Consider the following 19,330-nt stretch of genomic DNA (forward strand, 5'->3'; position numbering starts at 1 on the left):
ACCAAAGTTTACCAAAATCATGCCCAAGATTCTACTAATCAGATTGTTGAAATGATAGTTTTAATAACATTGAGCGAAAATTTTCCTGTGACAGAAAACATTTGCATCAAATGACATTATCGAAAATCTTATAGGAATACACATGACTAATACTTATGACTGGAGAACAATTGAAGTGCATTATAATTATGTGTAGGGTATAACCCTATAACTATTTTCATGATAAGTACGCTGTTCTGTGATCTAAAGCTGAGTGAATATATAGTTATACTGTAAAAATCCGTCGAAACGTGAAGTACTGACGAGGGCATTGGGATTTCCACTCTATAATAAAAACTACTTTTAATTCCTTATTTGGCTTCAAGGGTTCATACTGTGACATTTACTTTGTTATCTATATTCGTAATAGAGTTCCGATTTTCAACAAACACAGAGTGTAGCACATTATTTGTAGATTCGTTCCGTAAAATTAATGGAGTAGCCAAATTACTTGCCTAAAGGCGAATATGAACCAGCTTTGTCATTGCAGAATGTATACGTCAGGCTAGTTTGGGTCGATATCGAGTGCTCCTTATTGTCATTATGATTAACTCGTCATATGGTCATTTCAGTAGCAACTACTCTGTGCGATTTTCAATAAAACGACACCTGATCACGTGAGAAATGCCCAGGCTGATGAAATATCCTGTACAAACATATCTCTTGATATGTCTGAATATTAAGATATTTACAGCAGTAATTCATAGAAGATAAAAGGCCAATCTAAAACAGATCACTCGAGATACACATGTGCATGTTGAACACTGGATGTCAGTAGAAATTGAAAAGCGTAATCATGGCGGTGAAACTGACGCTAAGCTTGATATGTTGGTCACTTCTCATGCAGTACTAACTTCCTGTATGAAGGAGTGAAACTTTCCTCACACGGTCACCTTGACGATAGTGAATGACCTTTATTGGTTTTGTGACTGTTTATAGAGTAATTTAATCAGCGGATTTACAATTCAACCAAAGATGTGTCTAAAAGCTATGTTGATGCTATCACACGTTAAAAATGTACAACTTCTAAAATGTTATTGTATGACACGTCTGTAAGTTTACCAAAAACTTTGACCATCTTGCCAGAGCTGGAAAAAAAGGTTTATACTTTTTCATTTCCAGTTTCACGTTTATGATTGTGTTTATTTATCGCAGCTTTTTTGTTTTTGTTGTTTCTCAGTAGGCATGGCTGTACGTGTCGGAAGAAACACCAATGAATAGACTAACATTCTAAATGCATCATACTATTCATATTTTAATCGTGCATTGTGCAAAGTTACATCCGAAGGAAACTTAACTTACTTTAAAACAAAAATTGCACATCCACAAATTTTACAAAAAGTTAACGTTGTTCCGCGTCCGGTGTATCTGTAGTAAGCTATACTGACAGAATTAACATGAAATCGTACCGTATGTGTGAGAGAAACACTTCTGACCAATTTGAGTTTGCTTGGAGGAAGTTATGAGATTTATTGCAGAATAGGATATCTGGCGAGGGTAATACCAGTAAAATTCGCAGAATATCTGTCCAACGCTGCATTCATGGCTCAATGATAAAGCTTCTTCAGAAATCAGGTGCTTACAAGTCAGTTTGTATTATCACTTCCGTAGTGATGTAACTATACTTCGCGTAGCGTCTACTTCTACTACACCAACAGTCGTACTCAATTACCGCACAAAGTTGACCTGTGAAAATATAGTTGATTTGTTACATATAAGAAAAAATTGGCCAAAAATTTGGGAAGTGAAACCAATTCGACAAAAAAGTGTACGAACGCATTATTTTTTAAATTATATGTCGAACTGTACACGGAACCTTCAAAATGAAAACAGAAATTACCAAATAATGATTTCACCAAGTTGGTTATATTTTCATTTAATTTATCCGACTTTTATACTGATAAAATGATAGAATAAGACTACAAGAAATGACATTGATGTATAAATACATGGTTTGATGGGAATATGACCTTTAAGATTACCATGATGCACATTAAGATTACTTTTAAGAAATTTAAAAAGTTTAGACCACACAGTTGGCGTAGATAGCATTCGCTCGTTGATTTAGGGTTTCTTTCATTTGACCTTTCTTGAATCATTACAAGTTCAAGTTTCATAAAACAATTTTAATCTAAAATAATATTCAACATGAACATATACTTCATCCTACTGTAGATGTAATCTTAGAACGATATTTTCGATATTTTATTATATAGTATCTAATTTTGACTATGGAAAATCATTAAAATTGAATGTGCAAAAAACCATATATGTTCCTACAGTAGAACACTTTCACGGCAAGAGATTGCGAATTCTCAATTCTGATAATTCTAAATAAACAGTTGTAAATTGTGCATTGTTAAGTCCTTGGCATATTGGTAGGAGATCAGATTTTTGACATGAATTATATACCTCTATGTTGTTTGCATCAGTTCAAATGTCCCGACACCTTCAAGAATAAGACGTCCATTGTCGTTCAACAACGCCCTCACTTCGTAACTACCAAAGTCATCCTCATCGACGCTGTGGATCCTGTAAGTTACAAGAACTTTCTTTTTCTTGTAAACAACTTCAATACAGCGACCGCCAGAACAGTTGTAGTCAGACTCTGATCCGTGTAACACTTGAATCTTTGTTCCTCTATCATTTTGTTCAACGGTTGCCAAGGTTACGAGCTCGTCATCCAGTATGACATCGGTCTTCAGTTTCATGGTGATCTCAAACGTCTCGGCTATGATGCTTCAAATCGTCTACCACTTGGTTTTAGTCGTAATGTCTTCCTCGGAGTTTGGCGCCAAATTCTTCATGAAAAATAAAAAGAATCCGTGTCTATATTAACAAAGTCATCATACGAATGACACATGACATTGGAAGCATACGGACTATTTTGATAAGTTGAAAACTAAGCATCGTGATATGATAAGAAAACTTGAAAAAGGAACTTAAATGCAGAAACAGAATGAAATTCTGGATAAAACATCAACAGTTGTAGCGAATGGATCGGAAAATTTGGGGATTCTTCCTCGAACTGTTAATGATAAAACAATTGTCCATGCATGCAAGGTTTGCATCGACAAATCGGTGGAGGAAAAGCTTCATTTTCCCACTATGATAAACATCTGTAAACTTTCCTGGCGGTAAAAATATGAGCAGTAAGGAATCCCGGCCGGGGGAAAGCGATCGTATGATCGCGAAAGCGGAACTGTTGATATGCGTTAATTGTCACAGTGCTAACACAGAGTTCAAAGTTACAAAAACTGACCTGGTTCGTCTAGCACCAGTTGAAAGCTACCCAAACCTTGCGCAATTATATCTAGGTTTTGAATTACTTTAAGACGCACGTTGTATCGACCAAGATCTTCCATCGTTACGTTCATCAAACTGAATGTTACACTGTATTTTCTCTTCCTTGACGAAAAATCAATGCAATATCTCTGCGAACAGCGATCATCATCAAGAGACAACCGTTGATGTCGAGGAATCTCGGCATCTTCATCTTCAATTTGCACCATTCCCGAAAAGATGACGTCATCGGTCGTTGGAAATTTCATCTTCATCGTCATGGTAACAGAGGTGGACTTGCCAAGAGCAACGATTACAGTCTTGTCCTTCGTTTGCAGTGCAATTTGCTCAATGTCTCTAAATGCTGTCAATATTTGAATAGTAAATACGGTAAAGATATAGAAATTGAGATATCTAGATCGAATGTTGTGCATTAGATTTCATTTCCTGATAGTACAGTGCAATCATTCCTTTGGTCATTTCTGTCATTTTTTGATGCAAGATTTTGCCAAACAGTACACTTAATTCAAAATTTCATTCAATTAGGATAGGGCAAATAAGAACATCAAATCATGGCTTTGGGCTGTATATGCATACTTCAATGAAATCAGTGAGTAACTGACTAAGTAAATGGTTTACAAACAAGCAGAAAAACAGATAATGAATTAATAGAAAAAAATAAATGAGTTATGCTTTTTGCTAAAAAATAAATAAAAATGTTTGTTGTTGAAGCTTTGCGTTTCGTGAACTAACCGTGGCAGCATACTGCTGTGATCAGCGTCAAACCAGCCAATTGCAAAGTTTTGATCGTCATCTTCAGTTCTTAGTTTGCCAATCCGTGCCAAAGCGACGTGATGCTCACACACTTGTGAAAATAAAATACTTCTTTCTCAGTGCTGTCTTATATACACAACAATTCTCGCTGTTTTCCAAATTAGAAGGTTGCCATAGGTGATCATAACATCGCTGTAATATAACTTAGAATTCAGACACAAGTTATGTCATCATAGTATTTTGGCAACTGGGTGTAGTCCCAGGGCTGAGTAATGCCAAATTGGAGTTAAAAAAGAGAATGAATCACAGACCTCAGTAAATACGACATATTCTAGAACTGCCACATCAGAAAAGTGACGGAGGAACATAATGCTCTGGGAATACCCTCCTGACTTTCGGTAACCTCTTTGAATCGTGATATTCAACTGAGGATGACTCACAAATCAAACCACAGTAAAATGTCGGCAGACCAACTCATAAATCTGACTACAACTGTGGAAGATGCAGGCACACCTATTCCTTTGATCTTCTGGTAAAATTAGGTCATGATATGTTTTGGAACCACACCTATACGATTACACATCTGAAAACCTAAACTACCTTTCAAGTAAAAGTAAGAAACACCTCTCATATTTACATGAGACTTACCGGTATTTTCACGCCCTGTTATTATGGACATCCATTTATTGCAGTACATTATAAGATTTATTTGATTGCAACACCGGCTAGTTTCAAACTTACAACTTGGCGTCCCTATATTTTACCTGCTCACTTTAAAGCATTGCCTGTTGTCATATCACACAAAGATGCCCAAAATATTACGGTATGTACTAAAAGTTTACTGGATTGAAAATAATTAGCCTACGAAACACTGCATTTAATTCTGCAAGAAAAAAGTACATCCAAGTTTATTTTTTTCAGATGATATAGCTTATCCTGTACTGTTACCTTTGCATAATTACAGCTACAGCTCACAGACTGAAACTTAGAAGCTTACATGCAAATATACAAGTAACACCGATACGTGACCTTCCCTACATACTATTTTGCATCAAAATGACCATTCGAAGGGCTTTACCAAGTACACATGAATCTGACTGGTTTTTACAATTGGTGTGTTTTACTAGGAGTGTTTTCCTGGTGGAAACCTGTATTCAAAAAGCGGAACAGCCCAGGTCTTTGAATTAAGATAGAATTGTACCTTGTGTGAAAAATATTCTTACTCTCAAATTTTCAAAAATTCTTTCCCGATATACCACTTGTCAGGATTCATTTTAAAGCTCTTCGGAAATCGGAAATTTTAATTTTGTCCATAAAGTTCACACAGCGATGCTGGCTATTTTGAATTTCAAATACTGGTAAATGTTAAGTAATTAAGTTCTCCAGTTCCAAAGTTTGCAAGATGAACCCTGATTTTTATAGTTTACTCGGTGACAGTTTGCTAGTTTTCATTGAGGAAAGTTTGATTAAAGGTTTCAATCCTTCACTTACGAGGAGCATACTGCCTTAAACTTCTGTTAAAACTTTCCTCAACGGAACTTTCGCCATACTCTTAAAAAATCAAGAATAAAAAATGAGCAAAATTTGGTACTAGGGAAAAAATCACCCTATTCTACTGATATTGGAAAATGAAAATGGCCGCCATCTTAGTATTAACTAACGGGAATTTTTTTTTTCCATTTTCAAAAAAATAAGCCTGTGCAAGCAGATTTCCTTACTCCGAGTACTTGAAATGTGCCCAATGGTGGTCCAAAATAGTTTGGAAACATTTGAAAATCCGAATATATGTCCCCGAGGCGCATTCTACCTTAATTAAGTCGAAAGCGGGCCGCTGACCGCAGACTTGTTAGTTGTTTTAGGCATTTTACTTCAACACAGTTTATTATGTCTGCGTTAGACAAACAGTCAACAGGAAGTTACAGAATGGCACTTTGCTATGCTATGGCGCATTTAGTCTGGGGTTAGGCTCCTCACGTCAATGAAGGGGCAAATTAATAATTACAGATTAAATGTTGATATCACAAGTTCACAACCATGGCCGATACGTACGATGTCGATATATTTCCAATAAACCAAAGTGAAGGGACAAACTGCGTTGTCGTTGCTAAACAATCACAAGCTTTGCAATTGAACGGCAAACCGTTGATTGACGTCATTGAAAAGACAATGTCATTGCCATTACCATTGCATTGTAGTCAACTTAATAAATCTCACCAAGAGTCTATAGTGAATTTGAAACTTTCACTACAATAACAATATATTCCAATCAAATGTAATAAATTTACACGTGAGAGGTGAATATTTTTACACAATGCTGTAAACTTTATCCTGACTGCCGATTCGAAACAAATCATTTTTCAAGACTTATCAATCAAGTATGATGTATGATGCTGAACACCAAAAATAAAAAGAGGTAAATCCAGTAAACAACCCCTCCAACATCTCCATTTTGTCAGGGACTCTGTACTGTTGATGACCCACGGCCCTGTACAAAGAAGGACAGATCACTAAGAATAGTAAAGGGTTGTAGCTCTATGATAAACTACCGCCAGTACTGATGACATTTGACCTTTCCGTGGAGGTCAGAATACAAAGATCAACCTTTAGGCCTGAAACGGCTAGGTGCTTCGTCTACGATGTCAGTAAGATAGAATCCATGTGTAGTTGTGACGGGAGAATTTACACATGACTATATACACCCAGTCACTCTGATCTCTCTCAGCTTTAATAAATCTCATAAAAATTTAACCTTCTAGAAAGGTGTGCCTAATATACATACCATTGATACATACTGTTTGTAATTTCTAGCAAGCTTGAAATAACACACAGAATAAAGTGTGATCTAACTAAAGAGGGAAATCTGCATGATTTAGAGTACCCATTCGAGGAAATCCATGATTTTGCATACCAAGAACTCAACAAACAGTCAATCGCATTTATGATATTGATAATCAAACATTAGCGATGTATGATGTAGACGCAGGGGAAACGAAACGTGAAAGCAAATGGAGAAGTGCCAGAGAGAAAATGGATGTGACGATTTACAAAAAAATGGATTATTTTCCCGAAGTCTTCATATCATGCATAGAGAAATAAGTTTTAAAAGAATTTCCTGATCGATATTTCTGCTCGTTTCGAGTTCGTCAAAGATAAACATGAACCTTGACTTCCAGTATTTTATATTCAAAGTAACGTAATTTGTGAATAAGGGGGATGCGGAGGGAGTTAATCGTTTTCACCAAATGTTCAAAAAGAATCTGTAATTCATGATATTGAATCAATCACCTGCCTTCCACCATCGATGATATTCTCAAAGTAGTCGGGATTTTATGTGAAAACAGAGTTCAATCACCCAAGATTGTGTTTTGCGTCTCGAACAAACTCAATTTCCTATTTCCTCGAGTATTGACCCTACACAAAGCTAAACGGTCACGAGATGAACAACAGCTGCTTTGTTATGGGCTGTAATGAATACTGACTTATTGAAATATAGCACTCGTTATTATCTGCCCCGATAAATCAAGCCAATTTAGAAATTCCCGCCATTTTATGATTGCTGACGATGCTAAAATTGACGCGTACAAGTGTCTGAGTATATTGCTTTCAAAGTCAACACAACACAAAGATCTAAGACATCCCCTTCATAAAATAGGACTTGCAGATTTTCTTCACAGAATATTAACGTACTACATTGTTTGTAAAAGACTCATCTGTGGCATGTCAAATATTAATTAGTGACGCCCTGTTTTTCTCGGCGTCTTCTTGACAATGCCGCAATAGAATTGTCCCTCTCGTGGCATTGTAAATTTTATGTTATTGAATATTGTTTTAGAAAATGCAATTTGCATTATGCGTAAACATTTAGAGATTAAACGGACACATTAAAAGGGGGGCTAGTATTCTTCTTTGCATACCACAGTGCAGTTTAATGACTCAGTCATTTGGCACACAAAAAACGACGACTGCTTGGAGTATTGAAAAGAGAACCTCATTGCCAAAATTACGTCATTGGTAAATTATTGTCAGCATGGACGCGTATGCAGATTAAAATGCGTCTAAGTAGAATAACTCCAGATCCAGACTGTCTCTAACTGTTCTACTGACTTTAAGTCACATGAAATAGTCACACTGGGCTGCGGTGGTTTACTATCACATTGTTGTTTTATTTAGAATTATGAAAGCAGAAACATGGCGTTTTTATGTAGAGTTAAATGGCGAGCTGAGTCACAGCACAATTCCAAAAATTTTGTCCTCTCTAACAATTCGAGTATTAACTTTTGTTTCAAAGAAACTGAGCCTAGAACACCTCAATTAAACAATGCAATTTCTAATTTTTCAGTGAATAAAATTCCTTTCACTACTTATTCTCTGTCCTGCATTTGATCGGTAAGAAATTAAGAGTTCTTAAATCTGAAAATGTGTTTCCAGACTATCATTGTTACGTAGTCACAGTGGAATAGCATGCATGTCGACCGTCCATGTTTAAACGGTGAATGTACTGTTAAAAGGGAACAAAATCTACTGGATGATAAATTTCATAGTTCAAATGTCTTAATAAAATGTTCAATCCATTCTACTGTTGTCTCCCTTTTACACGCTGCATTTATACTCTACGACATAATCCACTTGTTAATATTTACCCAACACCTGATCTCCTCAAAGGTGACTGCTGTACCCATATGTTGATCCATTTATCTATATCGCTATAATGTACATCAATCAATCAAATCAAATCATGCCATATCGATACAATTACATCCTAACAAGGCAACTTTAAATATCGTAAGCCTGAACGTTAGTAGGCTCTTGAGTGTCGACAACGTTTTCTATACGCCATATATAGGCATGTGTCTGGCCACCGATAGCACTGCTCCTGTACTTTGATATTTGGCAGCCCGCCACTTTTTCGCGAAAATTCCAGGGACCGTTGATAACGCCCCCTTCTAACCATTTAAGAACTCTGTTCCGCATTTTTTGTAAAGCTGTGAGGTGTGTAGGCGTGGAATTCCCCAGATACAAGAAGTGGTGTCGGTAAGTCCTTGGTGCTGCTGCCAATATTTCCGGATCAGAATTCGATACAATATTACACATTTTTGCAAGTGCTCATGCAATGCAATCTACAATGCAGGTGAGCCGAGAATTTCTGCTATGATAGTTTTACATTTGAGTAAACCACTTCAGCAAATAGTTTTTGAAGTCGCCGCTAACCAGTACAAGGTGACCCTTGGCATACCCGAGACCGGACAATGTACCCCGGATCGTGTTGATGACGTCTACATTATGCAAATTAACGTAGGGGAAGTGGGATCCCTGGTAAAACAACAATCTCACACAACCATTTACAAATGCGTTAGCCGCAACGTTGAAAATAGTTCGTGTTGGTGATAAGTGAATACGTGTTGCTTGTATGTCTCCTTTAACGTCTTCATATCTCATCGACAGGGTTGTTTTCGACTTTGCCCAGCTATGCACAGCGCCCCCTCAGGTGTAAACAAAGGTACAGGATGGTTCGATCGGTTGCCATCTACTTATTCAGAAGTTAAAATAACTGGATGGAGGTAGAATAATTTTAAAGCCATAGAGAAAAGGGTAATGGTATATCAAGTCGTGCTAACAACATGAGCGCAAATTCGATGCCAAATTCAGAATTGTTAAAACAGACAAGATTTATTCATAGACAGTAAAAGTGTTCCCCTCTACTGCACTGTCTATGGTTTGTTTCTCCATTGTCGTATGTACCGTAATGTTTACATAAGGCGATGCATTTCGTCCTGAACTTTTCTTTCAAATTAATTTTCACTAGTGTGCAGGAGAGAGAGAGAGAGAGAGAGAGAGAGAGAGAGAGAGAGAGAGAGAGAGAGAGAGAGAGAGAGAGAGAGAGAGAGAGAGAGAGATTAACCACGATAACAACTATTTCCATTCATAGACTAATTTTCCTTCACGAAGAATATGAAATATAGCTCACGAAAATACAGTATTATAAGATATATTTTCTTACAAAATATGACTAGAAAGATTACATCAACAATGAACTACTATAGAACGATAAAACTAAAACTGTAATTAAATGAAAGTAAAATGAATGTATATGTATTGGCATTGGGCCTTTATATGGACGGCTATATTAGTTTTTGCTTTAAAGTGAGTCTTGTTTCATTTCAGTGAAATTCAACATATTCGAGAAATTCTTGCTCTGAAGCAGTTTTCTATCTTTAGTCATCACCTGTAATCTATTCAGCTCTATCCGTGCTAATCAAAGTTTCTTACAAGCAGAAAAAATATGTAGTGCGGTTGCCAATTTCTTATGCCGATGTAGACTTGGTTCAAGTCGGTGAATTTCTAAAAAATCTGTCGTTATAGTTTCTCTTGTGTCTCTATTATTTCATGCAAACCTATTTGCTCTTTGACAGCCTAGGCCATGGTTTCCTTGCGATTATTGAACGCGTTACCTTTGAGTCTGCGCAGAAGTGAGCTAGTTTCTGCCGGATATATATTCCGGGAGAAACTCCCCTCTGTAGAGTTCACCCCACTCATCGCGTCCACTCTACTCACGGGTTTCACATGAATACAGAACAGAAATCATCGCGTTCACCAAACTCAAACATTCACAAATCACAGACTTGAACCAAGTCTAACGCCGATGGTCACTTCATGTGTTTGCATTATGTAAATATTGTCGACTTCTTTGTAGTGACAAAGTATACCAGACACTGACAATTTCCTGACCTTTTTGTCGTAAACCAGGTATGTGTTGTGTTTTTTTCTTTTAAACATTTACTAAAATTAGTCAAGTAATTTGCCGTTCAAGAAAGACTCAATTTCTATACTGTGATGTTTTTCCTGGGCTACTGTTTTCCATCTGTGCATATTCTCAACTATGAAAAGAACTAGAGCTGTCTTGATCTTCTTCCTATGCGTCGATGCTGGCCACGTTTCTCTTACGACTGTTTCTTTTGGCATGATTGTGACGTCGTCGTTCTTGTTGCTGTCTTGAAGTCTTCAATGCTGACGTCTTTAACCGAGTGTGATCTGCTAAGAAATAAAAAGAGCGAATGATTATGAGACCCATGCATGAAAGACCTACGCTGCCTTGTTGGCGAGGTCTTTTACTTCAGCCACGTGACTACGACGGAAACACATAAGTCGATATATATGTATATAATATAGGCATATGTCCACAGAAACAGCGTATATGTATACAAGGTATTCTATCGCTCCAGCAAGGATCGGACAACTAGATTTTTATTAAAGTATAGGCATGTTCAAGATATACAGGGAGAAATGAACGCGCAAGTTTGACGAAAGCTATAGTAATTGTTTCACAGTGACAAGAACTCACACGACAGGAATACAATGAAATACATACAAGGGAACGGCTTTCAGTATGATCTTTAGCAAAACGGAAACAAAAAAATAAATTACGCCCAAAGAAACGAACAAACAAAACCAAACTTTCTAAATAATGCGTGTCAGCAATTCATACCTACATGTACGCGTACGTACGCACATAGATAGATAGATAGATAGATAGATAGATAGATAGATAGATAGATAGATAGATAGATAGATAGATAGATAGATAGATAGATAGATAGATAGATAGATAGATAGATAGATAGATAGATAGTTAGATAGATAGATAGATAGATAGATAGATAGACAGACAGACAGACAGACACATACATACATGCATACATACATACATACATACATACATACATACATACATACATACATACATACATACATACATACATACATACATACATACATACATACATACATACATACATACATACATACATACATACATACATACATACATACATACATACATACATACATACATACACGTACATACATACATACATACATACATACATACATACATACATACATACATACATACATACATACATACATACATACATACATACATACATACATACATACATACACGTACATACATACATACATACATACATACATACATACATACATACATACATACATACATACATACATACATACATACATACATACATACATACATACATACATACATACATACATACATACATACATACATACATACATACATACATACATACATACATACATACATACATACATACAATACCTTGTCTTACTCTACTAAAGTCAACGAACTCAGATGTACTTACAAACATTGGTAAATTCATTTATAAAGCAGCAGAATTGAGAAATTCCATGATAAGCACAGTGACATAGTGTTATTAAGCCCTTTTTTATAATTTCATGATTTATTCAATTATTTACTTATCTATCTGCATCTTTATATCACTCATATATATAAATGAAATGTATACATTGTGTCTGTGTGATTAAGTAACTTTTTATAAGATATTTTGTAAGACCCTTGCATTTGGGCCGGTGGCCTTGAAAAGCAATAAACATTATTATTATTATCACTTTAACCGAGTGTGATCTGCTAAGAAATAAAAAGAGCGAATAATAATGAGACCCATGCATGAAAGACCTACGCTGCCTTGTTGGCGAGGTCTTTTACTTCAGCCAAGTGACTACGACGGAAACACATAAGTCGATATATATATATAATATAGGCATATGTCCTCAGAAACAGCGTATATGTATAAAAGGTATTCTATCGCACCAGCAAGGATCGGACAACTAGATTTTTATTAAAGTATAGGCATGTTCAAGATATACAGGGAGAAATGAACGCGCAAGTTTGACGAAAGCTATAGTAATTGTTTCACAGTGACAAGAACTCACACGACAGGAATACAATGAAATACATACAAGGGAACGGCTTTCAGTATGATCTTTAGCAAAACGGAAACAAAAAAATAAATTACGCCCAAAGAAACGAACAAACAAAAACCAAACTTTCTAAATAATGCGTGTCAGCAATTCATACCTACATGTACGCGTACGTACACACATAGATAGATAGACAGATAGATAGATAGATAGATAGATAGATAGATAGATAGATAGATAGATAGATAGATAGATAGATAGATAGATAGATAGATAGATAGATAGATAGATAGATAGATAGATAGATAGATAGATAGATAGATAGATAGACAGACAGACAGACAGACACATACATACATACATACATACATACATACATACATACATACATACATACATACATACATACATACATACATACATACATACATACATACATACATACATACATACATACATACATACATACATACATACATACATACATACATACATACATACATACATACACACATACACGTACATACATACAATACATGCATACATACATACATACAATACATACATACATACATACATACATACATACATACATACATGCATGCATGCATGCATGCATGCATGCATGCATGCATACATACATACATACATACATACATACATACATACATACATACATACATACATACATACATACATACATACATACATACATACATACATACATACATACATACATACATACATACATACATACATACATACATACATACATACATACATACATACATACATACATACATACCTTGTCTTACTCTAACGTAGAATTTTGCGAACCCTTGAGAATCTATGAGGACGTCATCGTATTGCGTTATTCGTAATCTGACGTCATACTCTCCCTCGATGTCCATGGTTACATCACTTAAATGAAATGTCAGTAAAATATGAGGAGGGTCGACTTGCAGGTAAAGTCTGTACATTCCAACGCTGAGAGACGTGCTGTCGCCTGGCAACACTTCTTGGAGAGTGACATGGGAATCACGTGACAAGGTGATGTGTAGTTTATCATTCTCAGTCAGAACACGGTTGATACCAAACAGAAATGTTGCTGTTAATAGTGGCGATCCGTCCTCCACTATATACTCTACACCGTCTGGTAGTAGTGGCTGAATAGTCGTCCACGTATCAACCGATATTCCTGTCATTGGGAGAAATAACAACTGTCAGTAACTCGAAAACCTTCTAAAATGAGATAACGGAAAAAATAGCGTTTCTTAGTTGTCATTAACAACTTCTTATCAACTTTGGTACGAAAGAATACAGTAATTTGCAAAGATTTCGCAAAGCAGAATTTCCAACAATATTAAGATAGTAGCGCCATCAACGACTTTATTAGTAAAGGGAAAGCAACTCCACACATCGTTCATATATTAGTGATTTGCGTTTAAAGTATAGTAGTGTGTATTTTTTGTTTCACTGTCTGTGTATAGAACCGATTAGTTCGTGTATGTACACCCATCTCTTCGAGTGTCTCCAGACGAAAGATGTACAGTGACAAACAAGCAGTAGTGCTGTGCATATATAAGCTATACTGACAAACTTCTGTGGTTTTTCACACGCTATGTCTCGTGCAGGCGTGGGCGACTACGCATACCTGGCATTACCCACATTACGATATCAGGAAGAATATATGCACCCAGTTACAACTGATCGATATTCTCTGTGACGTCATGAGTATGCAGATACAGCCAAGTTCCACGATCTACGACTTAATCTGACTTACTGCACTGTAAACACTGGTAATAGGCACTGGATATTGCACACTTTTTGCCAAAATATCTTTCGTTGGAAAGAAATATATTTAGGGCAGTTTTACATAATCAGAGGAAAATACCTATAGTTCATCTGATGTAAATTCTAAATAGCCATATATTCTACGTTAAGCTAGGGTGAACAGTACATTTTCGATTTTCAAAAAGGAAAGTCGGTCAAAAGGACAATTTTCTAAACTGGTAAGAAGAGAACAATAATTGCTCCACTTGAGGAAATGCGTAAAATTCCACATTGTCAGGGATTGTAAGAATTAGTATCTTCAAGAAAAATTTTGATTATACGAGATTAGCACTGCTTTGGTATGATTCAGGAACCAATCTGTCCCTTACAAGTGGCTGACAACAGCACGGACTCACAAAATATCATATTTGCACCCACCTGTCTTAGGAAACGCGACAAACAGAGTCAAACAGAACCAGGGATACAGGCTGCGAGTCAAAGCCATTTTCCAGAGTCGGCAAAAAGTCAGTCCAAATCTGTGCAGAGACGGTAAAATCTGGGATATTTATATCCGTTGTGCCTAATTATGGGAGTCATGCCCCCTCCTCTCAATTGTCTCAATTTTGTGCGGGTGGGGGAATTTGAGGGGTGTCTATTGCTAAGTCAACAATAGACAGCACGTAGACCATTCAAGCTGGGTTATTCAAATATACAATGAATTAAATATAATGAATTACAGGTTATCTTTGGTCATGAGAGTAATTCCCGCCATAACTTTAAATTATATGGATCTATATATACAACACTTAACTTTGTCAATTTTTATCTGATTTGCCCCAAGGGTTGATGACATAGTACACTTAATTTTATCCAGTTAACATAATGGACGAGGTCGCAGTCACAAGATCCACCGTACACTGATAAGGCTTCTGTACAACAATGGAGATACTAGTATATGTCCACACATGCTTTCATTCACAGCGTGGGTGAATCGGCGGCATCAAGGCACCAAAAAACCTAACACCTTGGCTTGTTTCTTGTTCCTCTTCGTCATGGAATATCGCGGAAATAATCAGGTTTGCCTGAGTTTCCTGGTTGTCCAAACCACGAAGCAATATTACAAAGTGAAAGCCAGAATGCAAGCTACACAGCAATCAATGTAGACATGAAGTAGCCGCTATCCACAGCCATAGGCACGTGTCGAGGTTGTATAGCTAAACAAACTTGACAAAATTTACTTTCCGATGTCCCCCAGACTTACACAAATATATTTATATATTATTCATTTATGAGTATAATCTTTTCGTTTTTTGCAGTTAAATCTTCTCACGATGTCTCTAAAACACAGGGTCACAGAAAAAAGGGAACATGATATGTTCCCTAATGGTCAACATCGCGCATCAACAAAGGAGGGAAAAAATAAGAGAAAGTCATTTTGTGGCTTGCTTGTTCATTGATACTGTATAAAGCCGACGAGTAAAACCTTGGTTTAACAGTTTTTATTGCGAATAATACTGTATCAAAGTCGTCATCTTGGCTTATTAAGACATCCATTTTTTCACATCATCATCATCATCATCATCATCATCATCATCATCATCATCATCATCATCATCATCATCATCATCATCATCACATCATCATCATCATCATCTCAAAGAACACATCTGCTACAAACACCACCGTTATAGGCACATTGTCGTTGTTTTCTTTGTCGATCAATACAGATCATTCTACGGTTTTCCCGACATTTCTATACAGAGTCGAGCGTCAATGAAACGTTAAAGACGCTGGTGACTATCCTTTGTATTGTAGATTCTTATTCGTCGAGTCTATTCTCAGAAAAATAAATTACTTTCAATAAAGTGCATAATATTAAGTGTTTACGATATGAATTTGTAAAGTCGTTTCTTGTAGGCCAGCTATTTGTAAATAATTTTAACACAAAGTTTATTGGCTTTTAAGAATTTACAGAAGAAGCATTTCTTTATTTCAGACAGAAAGAATAAAAGCTAGTGATACACATAGTTTTAAAGAACATCTTTGTTACATTTATATAATGTGAACAATGATTATGATTTCTCAACGATGATATAACTATTACATCTTTCCCTTGATTCCATGACTTGACTGAATGGCAAAGAGATTGTGACATGGTTTGTCTTCTCCTGTCATTTGGCAGGCTCGGTGACTAGGTTGGAGACAGGTGTACGCGTTGATTGATAGTTGCCGGGTTAAATGTGCTCTATACTGTCGTGATTTAGTGTGTTCCGACATCACCGACCGTCACTATATGATTGCGTTCGGAGAGGGGTGCACAAGAGGATGATCTTTCACTCAAGTCAACATTGTATGGGTTAAAAGATCAAGTGTTTGATCAAACAAATCAAGCAAGAACGATACTGCCATTTTCACCATAGATCCATCAACACTTCACCAACATTCTCTAGTTATGATCTCACGCAGTCACAATACTACCAAGATCTATATGCCCTTGGAGAAAGAACAAAAGAAAGAAAGCAATACCTAGACGATGACATCGCTTTTCGGTATGGTGACGTCGCGCAAAATGAACTTCAGGCATGTAATTGACCAAACCGGGCCTCCACGACTGCATGCTGCTCAATCCCAGAAAGCCACCCACAGGTCTGAGCACAAACCGTTGCTGAGCAAAATGTTATCACTTTATGTAGCTCATTGCAATACAATCGTCCACTCAACTCAACGGAAAAATTTGAATTAGTGGTTTGTTAGCGAAACAGCTCGTTTTAGGGCCTCTACACCGACTTTTATAGTTGATATGCGACTTTTATAGTTGATATTGGTGTAAAGCTTTAACCAGCGACACAGCTATGCGCATTCAGGGGACAAAAGAGAGTTCCATGTAAAGTCGTAAATGCTAAACCAGGACGTTGCAATAATTTGCATGTCTTTTCCCGCCTACACGATTTCTTTCACCAAAAAATTCCAGTGGAAATACGTAACGACTCTCGATGCAAACGGATCTGTGAGACAGATAATCAACAGAATATATGTGGATGAGGGTAAATTGCGGAACCAGCTGAATTCAAAATTCGCAGACGATCCTTATTTATATATTTCATAAGGTGTTTTAACTTTACCAAAGTCTGGGAGAGCCTTTGGATTTAGACAGTACATAACAATAGTTCGGATCCGCTGACAAATGGCGATAAGTCAGCAAGACAATACTGGACAATTTCTCCATTCACTGGTTGACGGAGAGGTGCTGAGGAGTGATATGCTGCCGTGATCGGTGTCAGCTAACCAGGACAACTATTAATATTGATGCCATAAGCCAGAAACATTATTCTTACGCCTTCAGATGCTAAAATCCAAACGTTATGATATAACTTTAGGAATCAAAGATTAAGATAGTATGCGCCTCGAAAGTGAAAGACTTAAACTTTTGCTCAAGCTTTCCCAAGAAATCTTTCAAACATTCTCTTTGAAAGTCAAAATAAAAATCAAGGGGTCACCGTGCAAATTTTGGTACTAGAGAAACAAATAACCCAAGATTTACCAATATTTGAAATTCAAAATGGCCGCCATCCTGTGTTAACTCTATGGAGAAAAATGAAATTTTCGAATTTCGAAGCCGGTAAAAAGTTTTCTCACCAAGATCTTTAAAATGAGCCCCACAAGTAGTAAAAAAGAATTATAATAAAAGTTTGATGATCTGAATATCTGCTCCAAGACGCGTTCTACCTTAAGAAGCTCCGTGTGGTGTGTCTCATTTGTCTTTTTGTAACATCTGAATTCAAATGCCGTCGTATCATGCCTTAAAACTATGGCTTATGTTTGAACCGATCGCCGCACGGTATCGGGTAACATCATCTCCTGTATTTTACTTTAACTGGGCTAGGTCAAGTACACGTTTCTTGAGTGGCAGCAATGCAAAAGATCAAGTGAAAAAATAGGCTTACGCGATATACGGAACGTTGAGGTGAGCGAGTGCTGAGGAATACAAAAGTATGGACCAATGTACTTCTACAAGTACGGACAAAATCGTTGGGATTGCTGTATATGCCAATACTTATTGACAGTAAAGATGTTCTGAAGCTACATCATCAATAAAACCCAGCCAACCCGCAGATGTTTTAAAGGAGTTCAAATCTAAATTCCTGGTTTTGTTTTCCGAATCGAATATCGTATAATCTATCTTTTTTTTTTCTTTCTCAAAGAGGATCAATAGGAAAACATTTTCTTATATCGAGGAACACAGGGTTCTGAAAGTCTTGTTTTTTTTGATCGTGAGATACTACCGGGATGCCTTGTCATTCATTCATTCAGTCTGTCTGTCGGTTTGCCCCCCTCTCTCTCTCTCTCTCTCTCTCTCTCTCTCTCTCTCTCTCTCTCTCTTATATAATGAGATTTTCACTAATGCTACTTCATTGTCTGCCTCCCTGCCTCCATTTTGATCACAATTTGCTTTTAAACTTGAGTGAATTGCTAATGTACATGCAAAGTCTTAATTTAACACGATTGGAATTTATTTCGGATAATTGGGTAGTCATATTTTCAAATTTCTCAAAAGTGTTCGCTGCTCTATAGCTGAATGTTGCAATATTACAAATTACTCATAAAAGAAGAGCTTACATTCGCATATTTAATAGACTTTACTTCACTATCCAATTATCCCAAATTGGTCCCAATCGTGTTATTTGCAAAAGTTATATTT

The 19,330-nt window shown here is 36.6% G+C and overlaps 1 protein-coding gene and 1 long non-coding RNA gene across 3 annotated transcripts; both read right to left on the reverse strand.

Moving 5' to 3' along the window:
* Positions 1–39: 39 nt before the first annotated feature.
* LOC139126516 (uncharacterized) lies at positions 40–4,271 on the reverse strand. The gene is made up of 4 exons (XR_011550618.1): positions 4,075–4,271; positions 3,302–3,685; positions 2,452–2,840; positions 40–1,725 (listed from the first exon to the last, which is right to left on the reverse strand). It is a non-coding gene; the product is annotated as an uncharacterized lncRNA (long non-coding RNA).
* Positions 4,272–10,133: 5,862 nt separating this feature from the next.
* On the reverse strand, positions 10,134–15,175 carry LOC139126460 (uncharacterized). Of its 2 annotated transcripts, none has more exons than XM_070692517.1 (3): positions 15,070–15,175; positions 13,664–14,056; positions 10,134–11,124 (listed from the first exon to the last, which is right to left on the reverse strand). In XM_070692517.1, the coding sequence occupies exons 1-3, from the start codon at positions 15,134–15,136 to the stop codon at positions 11,006–11,008; spliced, it is 579 nt and encodes a 192-aa protein (XP_070548618.1). In that variant the 5' UTR covers positions 15,137–15,175; the 3' UTR covers positions 10,134–11,005. The 2 variants fall into 2 exon arrangements, with proteins under 2 accessions (XP_070548618.1, XP_070548617.1); XM_070692516.1 differs by having other exon boundaries at positions 10,134–11,127.
* Between the last annotated feature and the right edge of the window lie 4,155 nt (positions 15,176–19,330).

Source organism: Ptychodera flava (genome assembly GCF_041260155.1).
Source record: "Ptychodera flava strain L36383 chromosome 3 unlocalized genomic scaffold, AS_Pfla_20210202 Scaffold_27__1_contigs__length_13241970_pilon, whole genome shotgun sequence".
Lineage (NCBI taxonomy): Eukaryota > Metazoa > Hemichordata > Enteropneusta > Ptychoderidae > Ptychodera > Ptychodera flava.

What these genes read in the sequence shown, in the direction of transcription:
- LOC139126460 (XM_070692516.1), bottom strand. Translation starts at nt 15,136, where the DNA reads ATGGCTTTGACTCGCAGCCTGTATCCCTGGTTCTGTTTGACTCTGTTT. An exon ending in TGTCGCGTTTCCTAAGACAG is followed by an intron (nt 14,057 to 15,069) that starts GTGGGTGCAAAT and finishes TCCCAATGACAG; the next exon opens with GAATATCGGTTGATACGTGG. An exon ending in CTACGTTAGAGTAAGACAAG is followed by an intron (nt 11,128 to 13,663) that starts GTATGTATGTAT and finishes TTTATTTCTTAG; the next exon opens with CAGATCACACTCGGTTAAAG.